The sequence below is a fragment of the Lepidochelys kempii genome, chromosome 8 (assembly GCF_965140265.1).
Source record: "Lepidochelys kempii isolate rLepKem1 chromosome 8, rLepKem1.hap2, whole genome shotgun sequence".
Lineage (NCBI taxonomy): Eukaryota > Metazoa > Chordata > Testudines > Cheloniidae > Lepidochelys > Lepidochelys kempii.
The window spans coordinates 86674603-86695633 of record NC_133263.1 but is presented as its reverse complement, the minus strand read 5'-3'; the positions used below and the strand labels follow the sequence as shown (position 1 = coordinate 86695633).

At 40.7% G+C, this 21031-nt stretch overlaps 1 protein-coding gene across 3 annotated transcripts in view; it reads right to left on the bottom strand.

The window, feature by feature from the left end:
* Positions 1-460: 460 nt before the first annotated feature.
* Positions 461-21031, bottom strand: part of NEGR1 (neuronal growth regulator 1) — a 605115-nt gene continuing 584544 nt past the window's right edge. For all 3 annotated transcript variants that reach the window (XM_073357346.1, XM_073357343.1, XM_073357345.1), the window contains one exon: positions 461-982. In XM_073357346.1, coding sequence (XP_073213447.1) covers positions 858-982 — 125 coding nt within the window. In that variant the 3' untranslated portion in view covers positions 461-857. The remainder of the gene's footprint in view (positions 983-21031) is intronic.

Below are 21031 nucleotides of genomic sequence, written 5' to 3'. Positions count from 1 at the left end.
AAAATAAGGGGAATATACCTGTGCTATTCTTGATTGACTGGTTAAAAAAAAGTAATTTAGTTGTTGTGGGCAGAGTTTGGAGCAGTTCCATTACCCTACTGGAGGTGGAAGAGAAGGTATTCTTTTCAGCCAATAGCATCTTTGTCCTCAACTGGAGATTAGGTACGCTTGAATTTACAGGTTGTCATTTACCATACACATTCCAGAATTGTTGGAGAGGAAGAGAAAAGTAATATTTTATGAAGGCACACCCATGCTGAATTTACAGGGGGGTGGGGAAGCAGAACTGCTTTATGCAGTCTTATTACAAGGCTCATTCTTGAAACCTGAATATCATGCTAGAAGAAAATCTAGATATCTGTTATATTTTGAAGAAATGTTTTGAAGGCAATATTATTTGATTTCTTAAAATAAAAATGCTTCTGAATAATTGTGGATAGAATTGTATTTAAAGAGGGAACTGAATACTTGTATTGCAGCCTTAAAGAATCACATTTTCACTGCAATATTTTTTTTTGTAAACTACAGTCTGCAACCCAGCAGACCATGACTGAATGCTTTTGAAAACTTGTAGATTACAAACATGAAATCACAATTAATATCCTCTAAAAGTAATTTCAGAGCTTTCACGTCTTAAAAAAGGACAATGTGTACTGCTTCACAAGGTAATGCAGCTAATCAAAAAAAAAGGAGTAGAATTAAAGTATTTACATAATGAGCAATTCTACAGAAGGCGATCATCCCCATGTAAGCACTGCTGATTATATCCCACGCTGCTTTTAACAAACTGTACCAGATTGGCTCCAGTCATCAGCACTTTCAGAGAATCCTTAAAAGCCTTTCATGGTTCTTTATATTTATTGTAGAATGATGTTCTTCAGGTAGAATATGCTGGTGAAAGAGGATAGTGTCAACACAAGGTACCAGCAGGAGAACAGAACTTCAGCACCACCGGTAATCCCATATTGGGCTGTACTCGGAGCTGGAAAGAAAAGAATAAATATTAAGTAAATGTATCTATTGCTCATCTCCAATTCTTTTATTTTACAGCAATCTGGAAATCTTTGCATTTTTCTTCCTGTCTCAGGAGTGCTCAATATGAAACTAGAAGATAACTGGAAAATGCAGCTGAAAGATAGAAAGACACACTACAAAATAAGACTGATAATGTCTATTCTTTCATCTTACCTAGAACAATAAATAATTATTACCATTAACATTTTCAAATGTGGATGCCTAAAATCAGGCAATTACATCCCTGTTTAGACACCTGAATCAATGATCTAATGTTCTGATCTGCTAAGCACCAAGGTTCCCATTGAAGTCAATGGAAGTTGTGGGCACTCAGCACTGCTGAAGATCAGATCATTGACTCAGATGCCTAAATATGGATTTAGGTACTTGACTTTAGACACCAAAGTTTGACAATTTTGTCTGGCTAGGAGGTCCATGCTTATTTTCACTCTCTTTAAAAAGGGATTTGTTTTACCTTTTCTTAATGCAAATATATATTGCAATCTTCCATTTTAACGTCTCAGTGAATACTATAGTTATAATTAATACATACAAATAGAATAAAGAAATACAACAGTATATTAAAAGGAACAGCAACTGAAATAAAAACCAAATTTTGATATAGCAGTGTTCAGATTGCTTGCTGGCTATTTTGATTGGGACTTTAACAGATGACTAACAGAAAGACAAAAGCGGAAAGTGTTCATTTTGTTTTAACAAAATTATAGAAATTAGAAATGAAAAAGAACAATTAAGTCATCCTGGACATCCACTGAGAATGCACAATTATTTCCACTGTTCATTCATATTTTCTGTACAGTTCTAAATGATACAAAGAGGTGGGGCTTTTATTTTTCAGATAACACAATATCAAAATTAATCACTGAACATTATTATTTTAATCCTAATAAAGCAAAAAGAAAAACAACCCCTAAGGAACAAATAAGATGAAAGTTGTGCTGAGAACCACTGGAAGGTCTGATTTAATAATCAATATGGGCTGAATTCTGCCCTCAGATTTGCACCTATATCTGTTACTGAAATCAACTGAAAATGCATGTGTGAATCTCAATGCAGAATCTGGGCCTTTCCATAGGTTCCCCTTTTTAAGACTGTGCAAACACTGACAACTCGATTTCTCATAGCTTCAACAGTGCCAAAGTGCAGACCAGAATTTTATGAAATGGGCTTTTGCTAGCTTCTTACACAGTACTGACTATGATCTTGATTCTGCATTCTGAATGTAACCAAAACTCCCAGTCAAGTCAAAGGCAGATTATATGCACAAGCGGTGAAGGACTGAGCCTTTGGATATATCTGTAATATGCAAAGCTGAACAGGAAATTACAGTTTACTAAAAGACTTGTGTTACTTTACATCACATCTTAGTACAGTCTCTCATACAGGAAAAAGAAAAGGAGTACTTGTGGCACCTTAGAGACTAACAAATTTATTTGAGCATAAGCTTTCATGGGCTACAACTAGCTCACAAAAGCTTATGCTCAAATAAATTGGTTAGTCTCTAAGGTGCCACAAGTCCTCCTTTTCTTTTTGCAGATACAGACTAACATGGCTGCTACTCTGAAACCCGTCGTACAGGAAAGCTTCTCTATTTAGGACAACTTTTAAGCATGTGAATTTTATGTCAATGAATCTTAAGCACTTGAATAAAAAGTTAAACATGCTTAAGTGATGTCCTGAAGTGATGGATTTAAGCATGTTCTTAAGTGTTTTCCAGAACCAGGGCCACAATTATTTACTTATTACCATACAGCCACTGTATCTTATTTTTAATCAAAGCAATGCTAAAGTATCCCTTGTTTCAATCAGATGGTATTTCTTTTAAAGGAGAGTAGCAATCTAAGTATGAAATCTTGCATTTTATTATGTCTACCACTAATTATTCTCTTAGATAAAACCCCAGAAACTCAAAATTTGAACTAAAATAAAAAAAAAAAAGCAGTGATACTAAACATTGGCCTAGCAAAAGGATCTTGGAATCCCAATCCTGGTGTTGCTGGATAATTATGAGAAAATAAAGAAAAGGTAATATACTCCTTCATTTTTATTTTTTTATGCATAGCTATTTTTTCACATAATTAGCAGTGTATGTTTCATGCTAAGTTTTGGGGAAAGTAATGGAGAAGTTACCGTAACAATGTTACAAATCATGAAGTCTCTAAATAGGTTAATGAAAAACATGTTTTATTGCATAATTTGATTATTTAGCTACTGCCTATTCCCCCTCCACTTCCCTTTAACAGTCCTCCTTACATCCTAGACTGCTTTCCCCCCACATTCCCCATTAACATTCTCTGTTCAGAGGCAGAGGACTGCAGAAGGAGTGCTGCAGATTGGATTTAAAGTACATTGCTATCACTACGTGGAGAACCTTGTTCATCGTGCCTAGCATGACATGCATTCTTGTGCAGAAGGCCAACAAAAGGCCTTAAGCTAAGGTCTAAGTGGGACTAAGTTGTGCATAGGACTTGAGCTAGTCCTCTGCATAGGCTGAATTTTACCTCTGAGTTCTAGGCACTGTTGTTTAGTTCCCTTAAGTTCATGAGCGCAAAAACCATCTACTTTCAAGTATATATTCTGCAACAATGCAACCTGTAAAAAGTAAAGCCACATATTTTTCTTATCTATTTGCACACTTGTAAATATCACCCACTGTGTTACAGCACCATTGTTTTTGTTTCTGCTACGCTAACCATACTGACTAATGCATGTCCGACACTTTGTTGTATTTATTAAATAATGAATTGAACTCACTGCTGAGGTATTAGATTGTACTTCCTATGAGAGAGTTTGATGCCTCTCCCTCATAACACTGAAATGCTCTTGATACAGCTCCAGTCTTTCCTTCAGCACTGTAATGCTATACCTGGTTGTCCTACTCACCTCCAGTTATGACTTTGCTCAAGAAACAAGTAACCCAATACAGGATATCTCCTAAATATTTGAGTGATATATTCAAAGGTTATGCCGTTGACAACATGGTTGTAAAAAGGGTCCTCAGATTTATTTTTCAAATAGACCATCCTATAATCTTTTCCATTTAGCCAGTTTCTGCAAGGAATCTAAGGCATTTATGAATTGGTGATTTGGAATGCCTTAAATAGATTTTCTTAGCTGTCAAAATTCCAATTCCTCAAATAATTTTTTAATTATTATTACTGGCTTTTCCATGGCATTTCTATGTATAGAATCTGAATATCTCACAAACAATCAATTCATCATACAACAGGGGGTGTGAGGCTGGGAAACATTATAATTCCCATTTTACAGACAGAAAATGCAGGCAAAAAAGGGAATTCATTCTTCGTTCCAGAAAAAATTATTCTCCCAAGGTTACATGGGAAGTCTGCTGGGATCAGAAGAGAAATTCTCATGCGCCAGTTTGGTGCCTTAACAAGACCATCCATCCTCCTATCATCATTTATTAATTACTGAATCTTGGGAGCTTTACACACAATGCACAGTTCTGGTTTAAAAAATTAGTTATCTAGTGGGAGGGTTAAATTTTCAAAAGTGACTTTGAGCACTTAAGAACCTCAGTCCTATTTAATTCCATGAAATTTAGGTTCTTAAGTCTCTATGTCATCACTTTAGAAAATGGGACTTGAGCTCCTAAATCACATAGATAATTTTGAAAACTTAACCCATTAGTCTCTACTTTTGTTAAAATTACAGTAAATCTCTCACCAGATAAGTATGTAAACCACTTTATCCCAGTCAAATTGTATTCAATATAATCTGAATATTTTATGCATAGCATTAGGGATACTAGTAATGATGTTCAATGTGTTTCTGTGATAGGAAAGGCCATCTGGGTGCTAAACTACTGTAGGCTAGATAAACAAACTTGCTTCATTGTTTTCTCAAAAACTGAAGATACAGAAACTAATCTCAAAGGTTTTCATTCAAACTTGGAAGAGCAGTAAATTCAATTTTTTCAAAGGAAGAAGGAACTTTAATTGATACAATTCATGGCTGAGATGAAGGCTTGAAATTATACAAAATGAATACGGGTATTCCCAGAGAAAAAGAATACTAAAGAACAAATATAGAGAATACTATTATAAATGTATATTAGGGATCAATTTTTCCCCTCATAAAATTAAGAACAAAAGTTAAAAATCTTTTGAGCAATTTAATCAGTTAGAGACACATTTACAAAATTTCACTTTGTGTTCAATTCCTTTAGGCAGTGGTGTGGGATTACAGGAAAATCACGTCAGCACAGAAAAACGGTAGTACTGTATGTAATAGTGATAGCTCATGAAAAACTCAACTGGTAACAAGCGGTAAAACTGGAAATAATCGCTGTGCTGAGTCTTATTGTAATTAACTTATTAACTCATCCTAGGTAGTTTTTGTGTGGTCTTTGTCTTTGTTTCTGCATAAAATTTTCATCTTTATGTCAGAGTTGACCCACGTAGGTGAGGGTGAAGAAAAACTAAGATACAGCAATATTTCACCTGCTATGTTTATTTTTGTTTGGTTTTGGTGACAGGGTAGTTAGACTAATAACTGATTAAGTCTCCAGGTTCCATGTTTTGCCACGAATATGAATCTTAATAATCAATCAATCTGCAGGAGAAAATTATTACTTTACTAAATATTTTCTAACCCAGCCTATTATAAACACGGTTTAATGTATCTTGATATTAGAGGATCCTTATGAGTAGTTCAGCATTGTGTCAGAGGATTACAAAGAGAAATTAAGTGGGTTTTATCCAACTGCCTAAACTGTGAACAAGAAACTCTTTAATACAAATAGAAGTTACCTGTGAGCAATGTGTATATTTATTCTGAAGTAACAAAAATTTTTGAATTTCAATTCAACATTAAAAACAAATTCCCAGTTCCCCCTCTTATTTGTTGCACTTGGTTGCATTATGCATCTGTTTAATGTATAATGGCATAGTCTATTATGATGGATACTATGCTTTTTGTGAGGCAGCCTTCATTCAGATTTATAAGGTTAGAAATGTTCAGACAATTGAGCTATGTGACTGGAAGAATATCCCTATTCTTTATACAGTTTCTTGGATGATTGATTCCCTAACTAAAGACATTTTTAATGCAAGGTTTTTTTGGAGGAATGGGGGGAATTATTTTATGAAGCACCACAGCTACTCAGTTTATTACAGATCTCCATGAATTAGGCTGAAAGTACACTCAAATAACAGTAGACACTGAAACATGCATCTGGCCTCAGTTTAGACTGAAGACCTCTGACCTGCATGCAGGATAAACACAAAACAGGTTGGCATATATTTCCAAAAGTGGCTAGTGATTTGGCATGCTCTAAGTTTTGGGTACCCAACTTGAGGCACCTTAAAGGGACTCAGTATTCAGAGGGCAGGAGCTCAGCACTTTGTGAAAATTAAATCCCTTTAAGTTGTCTCAAGTTGGGCACCTAAAACCACTGGTCATTATTGAAAATATAGGTTATGATAAAAGGCTTATAACAAACATTATGGGTGAAAAACTATCAGAAAGTCAACTTTATCTGCATGGAACTATAGAAAATATTCATTTAAATAAGATAATCTAAAAAGTTATCAGCAAAATGTTGGGTATGGTTAATTCTTAGGTATTTGCTTACTGGAAAAACAAAAAAGGCATTTAGTAAAAATGTTAGCACTCCCTCCTTTCACTTTGATGTATAGCTCATTATAACTTTTCTAGCTTGTCTGAAATGGAAAACTAAAATATGTAGTATGAAATTGTGATTGAACTGAACTTTCGAGAGATGGATTTAATGCAGGGCCATGGGTGGCCGGTGTGCACCGGTCAGTTATCAAGCTGTAGTCAGGAGATGAATAGTGGGGTTACAGTCAAGCTGGGTCTGGATACCAGGAAGTCAGGGGCAGACAGCTGGCAAACAGAAGAGTTGTGGACAAACCAGAGTAAGAACCACGTTTTGCACCAAGAGTTGGGTGGTGGTCTCAGCAGAGGATACGTGGCCCATGTTAGTCAGACAGTTCACACCCATCAGATGCTGGGAGTTCCACAGTGAAGGTTAGCCTGATGGTGGTCCAAAGCCTAGATGGAGTCTTCAGGAGTACTAAGATGGCAAGGGGTCTGGTCCAGGATTTCTTGGTATGTGCACACACTTGCAGGCACCCACATCAACTTGGACTTCGACCTGCATGAGGGACAACCAGGAAGAATGGGCAACTATACAGAAGATCTTAAGGCTGCCACAGTGATCTGCCAATGGAGCATCGTGGCCCAGCCATAGCACCTCCAGTAGGGGACACCCCAGGGAGACACATATACATCCATCGAAGTAGGTTATTCCATCCCACACGAAACAGTGCATCTTAGCGGCTAATAGCATAGATTGTATCCCTTGGGCAAGCAGCTCTTCTTTCAGGGCTCTTCTTTCAAGTTGTGCTGAATTGTGGCATTTACAAAATACCATGCTTGAGGAGTTGGGTGGGGTCAGAAGTAGGTTCCTTGTTTTCCTGGTAGTATTCCCCCTTTTGTGATAGAGCATCAGCTTTCCAATTTTGGGTGATAGGTAATTGTAAACTCAAATTGGGAGAAGAACAAGGCCCACCTTCACAATTTCTGGTTCAAAGTTTGAGCCTCGTGAAGGTACTCAAGGTTCTTATGGTCAATAAAAACATGTACTGGATGCAGAATCCCTCAAGGTGGCAAAGCCATTCTTCTAATGCAGTTTTTATTGAGAGCAGCTCTTTGCTCAGGATTTCATAGTCCATCTCTATAAGGATGAATTGTCTGTGTCTGTGTCGCTGTCAGGGCCATGTTGGATGTGTCTGCTTCCACTATAAATGGGCAGGTGGGGTTGGGGTGTGCCATAATTGGAACTGTGGTGAAGGCAGTCTTGAGGGTCAAAAGCAAGCTGGGCTTCAGGTGACCAAGTGAATCAAATGGCTTTATGAAGGAAGGAAGCTGGGGGCAATTTGTTCAGAGAAGTCGGCGATGAATATCTATAAACAGTCGCAAAGCCCATGAAGTGCTGAAGTTTTCAGAGGGTCCAGAGTACTGTCCAGTTGTGGATGGCTTCCATGTTCTACAGGTTCATCTGAGTGCCCTCCCCGGAGATGATGGAACCTAAAAATTCAACGGTGGCCTGGTTGAACCTGGACTTCTCTACTTTGGCATACAAACAATGTTCTGTAGTCTATCCAGGACAGACCAGACATAATGGCAGTGCTGCTCAGGGTTCTCAGAAAATACCAATGTAGCAAGGTAGACGATCAGGTACTGATCCAGGATGGCCCTGAACACAATGTTTATGAAATGTTGGAATGTTGGGGGGAGCATTCGTTAAGCCAAACGGCATTACTAAGTATTCAAAGTGCCCCTACTACCAAGTATAAAAATGGTCTTCCATATATCCCCAGACCCTATGTGAACTAGATTGTATTCCTCCTGAAGATCTAGTTTAGTGAAGATCGTGGCAGTTCTCAGGTGATCCAACAATTCTGGGATCATAGAATCATAGAATCATAGAATATCAGGGTTGGAAGGGACCCCAGAAGGTCATCTAGTCCAACCCCCTGCTCAAAGCAGGACCAATTCCCAGTTAAATCATCCCAGCCAGGGCTTTGTCAAGCCTGACCTTAAAAACCTCTAAGGAAGGAGATTCTACCACCTCCCTAGGTAACGCATTCCAGTGTTTCACCACCCTCTTAGTGAAAAAGTTTTTCCTAATATCCAATCTAAACCTCCCCCACTGCAACTTGAGACCATTACTCCTCGTTCTGTCATCTGCTACCATTGAGAACAGTCTAGAGCCATCCTCTTTGGAACCCCCTTTCAGGTAGTTGAAAGCAGCTATCAAATCCCCCCTCATTCTTCTCTTCTGCAGGCTAAACAATGCCAGCTCCCTCAGCCTCTCCTCATAACTCATGTGTTCCAGTCCCCTAATCATTTTTGTTGCCCTTCGCTGGACTCTCTCCAATTTATCCACATCCTTCTTGAAGTGTGGGGCCCAAAACTGGACACAGTACTCCAGATGAGGCCTCACCAATGTCGAATAGAGGGGAACGATCACGTCCCTCGATCTGCTCGCTATGCCCCTACTTATACATCCCAAAATGCCATTGGCCTTCTTGGCAACAAGGGCACACTGCTGACTCATATCCAGCTTCTCGTCCACTGTCACCCCTAGGTCCTTTTCTGCAGAACTGCTGCCTAGCCATTCGGTCCCTAGTCTGTAGCTGTGCATTGGGTTCTTCCGTCCTAAGTGCAGGACCCTGCACTTATCCTTATTGAACCTCATCAGATTCCTTTTGGCCCAATCCTCCAATTTGTCTAGGTCCTTCTGTATCCTATCCCTCCCCTCCAGCGTATCTACCACTCCTCCCAGTTTAGTATCATCCGCAAATTTGCTGAGAGTGCAATCCACACCATCCTCCAGATCATTTATGAAGATATTGAATAAAACCGGCCCCAGGACCGACCCCTGGGGCACTCCACTTGATACCGGCTGCCAACTAGACATGGAGCCATTGATCACTACCCGTTGAGCCCGACAATTTAGCCAGCTTTCTACCCACCTTATAGTGCATTCATCCAGCCCATACTTCCTTAACTTGCTGACAAGAATACTATGGGAGACCGTGTCAAAAGCTTTGCTAAAGTCAAGAAACAATACATCCACTGCTTTCCCTTCATCCACAGAACCAGTAATCTCATCATAAAAGGCGATTAGATTAGTCAGGCATGACCTTCCCTTGGTGAATCCATGCTGGCTGTTCCTGATCACTTTCCTCTCATGCAAGTGCTTCAGGATTGATTCTTTGAGGACCTGCTCCATGATTTTTCCAGGGACTGAGGTGAGGCTGACTGGCCTGTAGTTCCCAGGATCTTCCTTCTTCCCTTTTTTAAAGATTGGCGCTACATTAGCCTTTTTCCAGTCATCCGGGACTTCCCCGGTTCGCCACGAGTTTTCAAAGATAATGGCCAGTGGCTCTGCAATCACAGCCGCCAATTCCTTCAGCACTCTCGGATGCAACTCGTCCGGCCCCATGGACTTGTGCACGTCCAGCTTTTCTAAATAGTCCCTAACCGCCTCTATCTCCACAGAGGGCTGGCCATCTCTTCCGCATTTTGTGATGCCCAGCGCAGCAGTCTGGGATGAGGAGCACGGGTACTGGTTACAAATCATCACCTGATTCAATATGTGATAGTCTATGCAGTGGCATAGTGACACATCCTTTTTTTTGCACAAAGAGGATTGGTGTCCCTGCTGGAGAGGTGGGTCTTCAAATGAAGCCCTTTGTGAAATTTTCCTGGATATACACATGCAGGCCCTCCAGCTCTGATTCAGACATGGCGTATATTCATCTGTAGCACGCTTTTGCTCCAGGTTGTAAGTCTACTGGACACTTTTAGGCCTTATGTGGGGGCACGAAATTCACATTTTTCTTTTTGAACACACCCAAGTAGTCGTGGCACCTATTGGGGAGCCTGAGGCTCTGGTCTGGAGCAGCTGCCTTCTGGTTAGTCCATGATGAACAGGTTCTCGCTTTCAAGGGTCTTATCCAATCCTGGGGCCATGAATGCAGATTACCTAGGGGTTAGTCAATCAAGCAAGCTTTCTGGCAATATTCAGAGGAGAAGCTAATGATCCTCCATCACCAGGAGACACATGGATCATGCCACTCTAACCAAGAAATGCCAAGAATTATTGGTAAGAATGGAGAGTGGATTGCATCTATTATTTCTTGTTGCTCTTCCACTATGGTCACTGGTACTGACAATAGGAACACCCTATCAATTGTTTGTACCGGGTCTGGTGTGGGTTTTGGTCAAAGAGGGATCTGGAGGGTTTGGATTGCTTTAGCATCTATAAAGTTTTTCTATTTATATATAAATATTTTTTCTATTTATCTACCAGTTTACATTTTAGACCATTTAGTTTCTGCTACATTTGTTTTTAATGGAGTGTCTTGGAAATGCAGACATAGCAGAAAACTGATTTGGCTCTTGACACTACTATTGCTTCAGATATTATTCTTCAGTACTATGTCTTGCCAATTTATTGAACAGTATGTCCTTGGATATCCTGGACCTGCTCTTGCAATCTGTTGAGGGCATTTTTGCAATATTCCCAGTAAAAGTAGTCCCTCACCACAGTATTATCTGAATGTAAGCCTTAATATTAGCATATGGTGTCTAATATCATTTGGTAAACTGTACAAAAGAATTTACTGGTAACTGGGAATACAAATTGCTAATGGAAACGTGAGTACCAAAACAGTATCATCTTTTCAACAGGAAAAAGAATGCACAAAAAAACAAAACAAACAACCCCAAAGCCCCGGGTTGATTTAAGGCTTCGAAAAAAAATGCAGTAAATGACTTAATCTCTATATTTTCTAGCTTCGTCTGCATGATTTCAAAATTAACAAATTCCAAATCTAAGAATGAACTCTGAATTCTGATCTGTGTGCTGTTATATTGATTGTATTAGAACATCCTAGATGTTCTGTAAGAATGTGTTCCTCTACCTTTAATTTTACTTCTTCCCATATAGATTACATGGAAAGATTCTGTGCTTTCACTACTGTGGTTTGGCCTCAGTTTCCAGTCATGGCAGGGCTTTGTTTATTAGAATAAGTTTTCTGATGTTAAGAATAGCCAGACAGTGGAACAATTGCTCTTATAGCTATGACAAACCTATACAAAGTGTTTACATTGAAGATTAGGTAAGTAAATTGAGAGTACCGTATAGTATGCTGTAGGGATTGAATTAAAAAAGAACCCCACTGAACTTTCACCCATTGCAGGACTGAATTTATTAAACTCTTTTCTTTATTTTATATATAATATTTTATTAATTTTTATGACCTTTTAATGACAATGATCAACGGATGGCATTGCTATACTATTCCAAAGGTAGGAAGTTCAAACTTTTTCTTGGAGCTTCTGAAATGTTTAGTAAGTATTCATTTCCCTTCTTCCATTCAGGTTCTAGTCAACACCTATTTTTTTCATATATCTAGCCTAATTTGAAGACACAAGGAGCTTAACAATAAACGCCAACTTTTTGGATGCTTCCCTGAACAGTGCCTTAAACATTTGAATTTACATGTATATCTAGTAAAGGGTGCTTCCTGCTCGAAGCACAGAATTACATAAAATAACCCATAATTCTAAGATCTCTGCTATTCAAACATCAGGAAAAGAATCTTTGAATAAAAAGGAGATGACATAAGGCACTACAGTACTTCTCTGCACCTTAATCAGAAGTAACTTTCCATAGTATTTTAACTTTCAGTTGTGTTGTAGCATTGATAAATAACAATATTAATGGACACCTAGGGCTAGATTATGCTGCTTCATGCTGGTGTAAACCTTTGCATAGGGCTCCAGCTACAGAAATTCTACCAAGGGAGGAGGCTGCAACAGAGAAATGGCTACAACTCCTTCTCTGCTGGGGTGGGGTGAGCTTTATGTGACCGAACAGCCTAAAATCATAGGCAGCACTGGCTGACAAGAGGCATAGCTGCGATAGCTAAGGAATGCCACTTTTATCCGAGCATCTTCTTAGCAGCTTCCACCTGCAGAGCACCTTGTGGCAAATGAAGGTTGTCTCATTGCTCGCCTGTCCCTGGGATGTAATTTGTACATTCCTGCACCACTTTCAGTGAATCTGACCCACAATCCTAAATGATGTTCAGTCACATTTCAAGATTTTTCTTGGTATATCTGACAGGTTTCACAGTGGTTGAATGCCAAAAGCACACACTGAAAATAAACCACACAACACTTAGAATAATAGAATCATAGAATATCAGGGTTGGAAGGGACCTCAGGAGGTCATCTAGTCCAACCCCCTGCTCAAAAGCAGGTCCCATCCCCAATTAAATCATCCCAGCCAGGGCTTTGTCAAGCCTGACCTTAAAAACTTCTGAGGAAGGAGATTCCACCACCTCCCTAGGCAATGCATTCCAGTGTTTCACCACCCTCCTAGTGAAAAAGTTTTTCCTAATATCCAACCTAAACCTCCCCCACTGCAACTTGAGACCATTACTCCTTGTCCTGTCCTCTTCCACCACTGAGAATAGTCTAGAACCATCCTCTCTGGAACCACCTCTCAGGTAGTTGAAAGCAGCTATCAAATCCCCCCTCATTCTTCTCTTCCGCAGACTAAACAATCCCAGTTCCCTCAGCCTCTCCTCATAAGTCATGTGTTCCAGACCCCTAAGCATTTTTGTTGCCCTTTGCTGGTCTCTTTCCAATTTATTCACATCCTTCTTGTAGTATGGGGCCCAAAACTGGACACAGTACGTCAGATGAGGCCTCACCAATGTCGAATAGAGGGGGACGATCAGGTCCCTCGATCTGCTCGCTATGCCCCTACTTATACATCCCAAAATGCCATTGGCCTTCTTGGCAACAAGGGCACACTGCTGACTCATATCCAGCTTCTGGTCCACTGTCACCCCTAGGTCCTTTTCCGCAGAACTGCTGCCTAGCCATTCGGTCCCTAGTCTGTAGCTGTGCATTCGGTTCTTCCATCCTAAGTGCAGGACCCTGCACTTATCCTTATTGAACCTCATCAGATTTCTTTTGGCCCAATCCTCCAATTTGTCTAGGTCCCTCTGTATCCTATCCCTGCCCTCCAGCGTATCTACCACTCCTCCCAGTTTAGTATCATCCGCAAATTTGCTGAGAGTGCAATCCACACCATCCTCCAGATCTTTTATGAAGATATTGAACAAAACCGGCCCCAGGACCGACCCCTGGGGCACTCCACTTGATACCGGCTGCCAACTAGACATGGAGCCATTGATCACTACCCGTTGAGCCTGACAATCTAGCCAACATTCTACCCACCTTATAGTGCATTCATCCAGCCCATACTTCTTTAACTTGCTGACAAGAATACTGTGGGAGACCATGTCAAAAGCTTTGCTAAAGTCAAGATACAATACATCCACTGCTTTCCCTTCATCCACAGAACCAGTAATCTTATCATAGAAGGCGATTAGATTAGTCAGGCATGACCTTCCCTTGGTGAATCCATGCTGACTGTTCCTGATCACTTTCCTCTCATGTAAGTGCTTCAGGATTGATTCTTTGAGGACCTGCTGCATGATTTTTCTGGGGACTTAATATTCAATGGTCTTCAGTGAAAGATTCTATTTAAAAATATCACTCCAATATATGAAACAATACATTCCCAGTCCTCCTATGATTACATATGGACCTTGTGTGCTTTGATTTGATTTTTCTGCATTTATTATGAGTTATTCTAAAATGTAGGACCAGATTGTGCAACCGTTTTGTTGAGTAGCACTTACTTATATGAGCAATCCCTGCTCATGTGAGTGCTAGTTTAGCTAATGGTTGCAGAATTAGGCCCTTAAATTGTAGATCTTAATTAGTATGCATTTCTACAGAAACTTGCAGTCAAAGAGGGTACTATCTAGAATAGCCCTATCAAGGGGTTCAGAGGAATGCATGGAGGGATACCCCCAAACAGTCATGGGAAACTACACCTCCATCACTAGACCTAACTTGAGGAGTTCTATCACTAATCCTATTCAACATCTACATGCAGCCACTAGGACAACTAATAAGAAAACATGGCTCATGTGGCAACAACACACAGATAACATACAGATGAAGAGCAGCTAGTTCAAGCTGAACCCAAGCAAGATGAAGGTTACAATGGTTGGTAAAGGGAAATGCTTGGAGGAGTTTCTGGCCATGGTGCACTCTCCTTTGGTTGAAGATACATATTCACTACTGGTTAAGTTAGTCCATAGTTTAGGAGTACTCCTGCATTCCTCATTGACACTGAGCTCTCACACAGAGTCTGTGAGTTACACTTTCTATCATCTCTGGTTGGCTAGGAGACTCCATCCCATCCAGACAAATGATGACCTGGCCTCAATAATTTAAGCCTTCAGCATCTCCTGGCTGGATTACAGCAGCACTGCAATATAAGTAGGCATGAAGTCATCAGTCCTTAAGAAACTCCAGCTAGTACAGTCTAGGCAGCAGCACATCTCTTCAGCAACACAGTCTAACACAAGCACATTAAACCTTGTCCTCTTCTCTGTACTCTGGCTACCCACAAAAAAAGAGTCAAATTCAGAGTTTTGATCCTTATCTTCAAAGCACAAAGTGATCTGGGCCCAGAATACCTAAAAGATCTCCTGTAGCTCTGGGGTGAGGACTGTGGTCAACAACTCTGCTTTTGAGACACAACAGAGCTGTAAACAGCAAGGGTAAATTTCATTTGTACAGGAGACAGAAATTTCTTGGGGGCCACTCCAAAGCTATAGAAGAAACTCTACGTGATCCTAGAACTGCCTTAAACACTAACACTTTCCATTACAGGTGTTAGAAGCACTGCTTTGGCCTTGCCTTCAATAACAAAGGCACATAGCACAGCAGACATCAACTAAGAAAATAAAAAATATATTTAAAAATCCTTATGTAATTTTGGAGAGAAAAAAGGGAGAAAAAGAATTACATGACAAATGGGCTTAATGGATTTCTAGAAGATACTTTTTCTTGGCGTATGCACAACATGTCTCAGGTGGCACATGACCAGGATTCATCACCGAATTTGGTCCACTGGTTGGATCATTAGCTTCCCCGGCCCAGGCCAGGTAATGACAGGGAGCGCAAGTCAGATGATATGGTATGAGACCCTGAACAGACAAGAACAGAATGGAATGGAACCATTCGTGAGAGTGAGCACTGCATTTGATAGTAAGTGTTTGCAGGAACAGATTCACAGATTGAAAACTCACTGGGGGTTGGACCTGTCATTTATTTGCCTGTAAAGCACCATTATTACTAATCATGTTTAATACAATAGTGCCTAAGGACCAGTGAAGAAGGTGTTAGGCCTGTACAAACACAGGGTTTCAAAGAGTTTTCAATCTAAATAGACAAGACAAACATGGAGTAGGGGAAAGGGTTAGGGTGACCATACCTCCCATTTTGGCTGGGATAGTCCCTCTCTTAAGACCTGTCTCGGCCGTCCTGACTTTTTGGGCAAAAGTGGGCATTTGTCCCATTTGCTCTTGCCGACTTGATCAGGTGGTAAGAGCAAATGGGACAAATGCCCACTTTTGTCAAAAAAGTGGGGTGCAAAGGAACTGGGGGGGGGTCGGTAGCGATGCCAGCCCCACATGGGAATAGGGCAGAGGTGGTGGGAGGAGGAAGGGGGCAGGCAGGGCTCAGATGAGCAGCGATGCCAGCCCCAGCCTTTGGGATATATGGTCACCCTAGAAAGGGTAGAACACACCAGCTGAGTGAACAATGTGATGGCAGCAAATGGCATGTTAGTGCCAAGATTTGGTTTTGGTTTTGAAGTGGGGTCAGTTAGGAGGGGATATGACAAATGGAAAGAACAGTGAAGGGAGAGGTGACTTTGAAGTGAAGGTGATTGAGGAGGACAGGGCAGGGAAGAAGGTAAGCGCAAGAGGGGCAGGTGTGGGTGTTGTTAAGGTGGGAGAGGGAGATGGTTAGAACAAACTGCCAATTAACATAGGGCAGAAAAAGTCCAGTCAAACCTGTAAAAAGTTTTCTGAATGTCCTAAGGTCCCTGCTTTGGATACTTCTAGGGTTGCCAACTGTCTAATAGCACAAACCCAAACACCCGTGTCTTGCTCCCTGCTCTGCCACTTCCCCAAGGCCTTGCCCCTTCACTGAGACCCCACCCCTGCTCACTCCAGCCCCCATCCCTCTGTCACTTGCTCTCCCCCACCCTACCTCACTTTCACTGGGCTGGGGCAGAGGGTTGAGGTGCAGGATGTGCTGCAGGCTCTGGGGTAGGGGGTGGGGCCGAGGGGCTCAGGGTGTAGGAGGTGGCTCCGGGCTGAGTCTGGGGCACGGGGGGTTGGGGTGTAAGAGGGGGTGCGGGCTCTGGGAGGGAGTTTGGGTGCAGGAGGGGGTGTGGACTCAGGGCTGGGTCAGAGATTTGGGGTGCAGGAGGGAGAGAGGGGGGTGGCACTTACCTTGGATAGCTCCTGAACGTGACGAGCACATCCCTCTGGCAGCCACTCCTAGGTGCGGGGGCCAGGGAGCTCCGTGGGCTGCCCGTGCCCACAGGCACCACCCCTGCTGTTCCCATTGGTCACAGTTCCCAGCCAATGGGAGTTACGGAGTCGGCGCTCTGGGCAGGGACAGTGAGCGGAGACTCTCCGCCCCCCACCTAAGAGCCACAGGGATGGTGCCGACCGCTTCTGGGAGCGGTGCGGAGAGAGGGCAGGCAGGAAGCTGCCATAGCCCCGCTGCACTGCTGGACTGTTAGAACCCAAAATCTCCCAGTTTGGCTGCAGTAGCCTCTGGGAGATAGGGCCTGATTCCAGGAGTCTCCTGGCAAAACTGGGAGGGTTGGCAACCCTAGCTACTTCTGTAGCTGCTCTTATCAGCTGGAGTCTCTGGCTGGTTCCTCCCTGCAGGTTTTTTTCCCCCAGTGCCACATGTTGGGAGGGCTAGGGGAAAGGTTGCATAACCTATGTCCTAGTCTCCCAGAGTGTGTGTGAATGGGGTCTTCCCCGAATAGCTAGGGGCCCAGAGAGGATGCTGGGGGGAGCGGTGGCCCCAGCTGGCCCCTCTTTCACATCCTCCGTCCAGTGCATCAGTCCCTGCTCTGGCCGCTGCTGGAGTTGCTCCTACCATATACACCTATGGTACTATATAAATAATAATAATAACATATAGTAACATTGGTTCTTTCACTAAAAATCATTAAAAATGACAAGAGTAAGGAATACCTGAAACCGGAGGAGAAGAAATAAAATAAATGAAGAAACAAAGAAAGACTGAAGGGTTCACCACATTTAGTTTGCTTTCTACTCCAATCCCAAGAGTTTGGAATTTACGTGAGTTTTGAATAGCAATAACTAAAAATTTCACTAGTTTCCTTGTAAAGAAATCTGAGATACAGTTGCCATGTTCTTGCCAATTTTCAATGTAGGTCAGTCTTATTATGTGGAGAACAAGAGACATGAACAAAACGTCATTTTTACTTCCCAAGCATAAGTTTCAGCTAATAAAATAAATACACAAAAAGACAACATTAGGTCCCGATTCAGAAACCTTTACTTGCTCAAGAAGTCCTTTTGCGGCTAGTAGTTTATTCACATGAGTAAGAACTGCAAGATTGGGCCCTCCCTGGAGGAATCTGAATTACTTCTCAGCCAGAAGTGAAAGGGGTTTCTCTTTTACCTTAGCTTCCTTTGATTACAATGGCAGTTTATATTAAAAGTCAGTATAGACAAACCAATCTTTAATTTATTACAAAAGTCAAGCTAGCAGGATCAAGCATACTGTAGGTGGTATTTTATCTTATCATATTAAAACCATCTCCCCAATGTAAAAGACAATCTGAACTGCTGTGGCTCTATAAGCAAGTGGAAAATTATGTAAATCTGATTTCCTTGGTATGAACCAGCACTATCTTTTTAAAGCTTATTAAATCATATTCAGATTGTATAAATACAAAGACACTAGAATATTTGGAATAAAAAAAAGATGATATATCCAGGTAAGTAACTGAAAAAGTAATGTTTTCCAAAGCTGACAAATCAGACCAATTCAATACTGAAAAACAAAAAAAAAAACAAAAGAAAACTAACCCCCGGCCCCTTTAGCTGCTAATTAGCAGCTCACTAATGATTAAATTGCTCGTTCATAATAGACTAAAACAAGATATGGTTTCTATAACTCCTTTCATATCCAGGATATTGCCAAAGCACTTTACAGATCAATGAGTTAGGAACTGGTAGTGCAGTGACAGCGTAGCCAAACATAGAAACAATAATACACCCAGAAATAATCGCTCATACAAAGCTTTGGAAACTAAGACGTGTTCTACTGAGGGAGAGAAAAGCTGTGCAAGTTTAGGTTCTTGAATCAATTTAGGTTCAGTTGTAGCTTTGAGTTCACATCTGGTAAAATGAGAATCTGAAAGAGAGTTGAATGAAGGGAAATGAAGACTCAAAAGTAACATACAGGATACAGAACCAATGAGTTTTTTATGGATATAACATACCCACAGACTTAATATATAGTCTCAACTAACTAGTTATGGTGTAGTTAATATGGCATTCTTTTAACAAAAACTTCAGCTGTAAGAACCTTATAATAAATATCTTCATTTGCCTAAAACATCTTTGAGCACCAGCATCATCAGGTGAGGTAGACTCAACTCTGGGAATAATGGGCCAACTTCATTTCTGGCATAACTATGACTTCAAAGGGGCCACCCAAAGGATAAATTTGTCTCAATTTCTGTTATTTGCAACAATGCTGAAAATCCAACAGAAGGAGCAAAACCAAAGTGGACCCAGTTCAGGATTGCTTTTGCAGACCCAACCCATGCTGCTGACTAGGATGCAGTAGCTCAAACTGTCTGGCAACCTCTATTTTGTCATAGGCCTGCAGTCTCCTGTTATGGCCCCAAGTGAGTAGTGTCAAGCCAGCCAGGAGAAGTAATGATTCAGTACCTCTCCAGGGCAGTTTCTGTAGGCAGGGCTCCTATGGAGCTCCAGACAGAACTTAAAGCTGCTTCCCACCCTGAAACATGTCAAATACCTTCTCTAGTACCTCAGCTTCCCTACAGACCGGGGACTGGGATGAATCTTTTATCTTTAAGATGGACAGACTAATAATTACTGGGTATGTTTGACTGTGTCACATTCAGGGTGGAACAGCAAGACAAAACAAAACACATAACTATTCAGAATCAAATAACCTGCAATCTGATTCTTCCTGGGCAAAGAAGTTGCTTTTATTGCAGAAAAGAAAATGTTGACAATTTTCAGTGTAATAAAACTAGTTTCCTAATTTTGCAGAAAGTTGAAAATACCTTTTCTTCATCTATGAATGTTCATTTCCCAAACATCATAGTATATTAATAAGCAAGTTTTCAGAAAACTGGCTGTGTAGTTTAAAATGAAAACTAGGTCATCTGGCCATTTTTGAAGAAAATTGCAATTTTTCTTCACAAATCACTCTGATTAGAACTGGAATTGGAAATATTATTAAAATATAACTTTTTTGAAGGATAAAAAATTAGAGAAGACATACACATTATCATATTATTCTTCAAATACATAACGGATCTCTCAGTAAATGCATCTACTTCACTAAAGCAACCTTATTGCCATATGGTTTGCTGGATAAATCTCCTGCTTGTGTTTTCGGTCTGGGTATAACCTTCAGGATAAAGTATCCTCAGTAAAGTCTGGCTAGTAGAAACAGGAATGGAAATAACCAGGTGCCCAGCTGCTGGATCATCTTGGAACAAGCAAGATCTCTTGAGGCATGATGTATACAGAGTTATCTACTTGAATGTGCTACCATCTGGTAAGTCTATTCTGCATCAGTGCATCCTCTCCTCGCCTTGAAACTTATGGAAATCTCCAGGTGTTCTGAGATCATCTGTAATCTTCAAAGCACACTTACAAGCAGTGGCACATCCCTTAGTCTTAGTACCAAATAAATAGCACCAATTATAGTGACATTCTTCTGCAGTGATTATTTTGGAGGCACTTTCATTCTAGGCACACTGTAAAACACTCACAACTTTCTGAAAAGAGCTTGAAGTTTCTCAGACTTGTTCTAACCCCAAGATGAATTTTTTGGTAAAATCCTTTTTGGCTGTTTGAGTTCTTTGAGTATGGAAAAAATACTTTTTTCTGTCAATTAATATAATATTTTAGAGATTTTTTGGGGGGTGGGGAAGTTGTCCTTTGCTAATTTAGTCTTAAAATTAAAATGTGCTATGAACTTAATATATCCTCAGTACTACTAGGCCACTACTCGGGTATGCGAAACTGTTTTGAAAGAATAACTGAAATATCTGTCACCTCCACCATTATTGTCTTGGTAAGCATGGGAAAGCAGGGTTTTGTGCCCAAGTTAGTAAATTTTTCATTACAATTTTTAAGGCTGCCTTTGACATGTGAGGCAATTTAGTTTAGAAATAACGTTCTAAATGTTTGAAAATATCGTGGAATTAACAATACGTAAGAGAGTGTCCACTAAA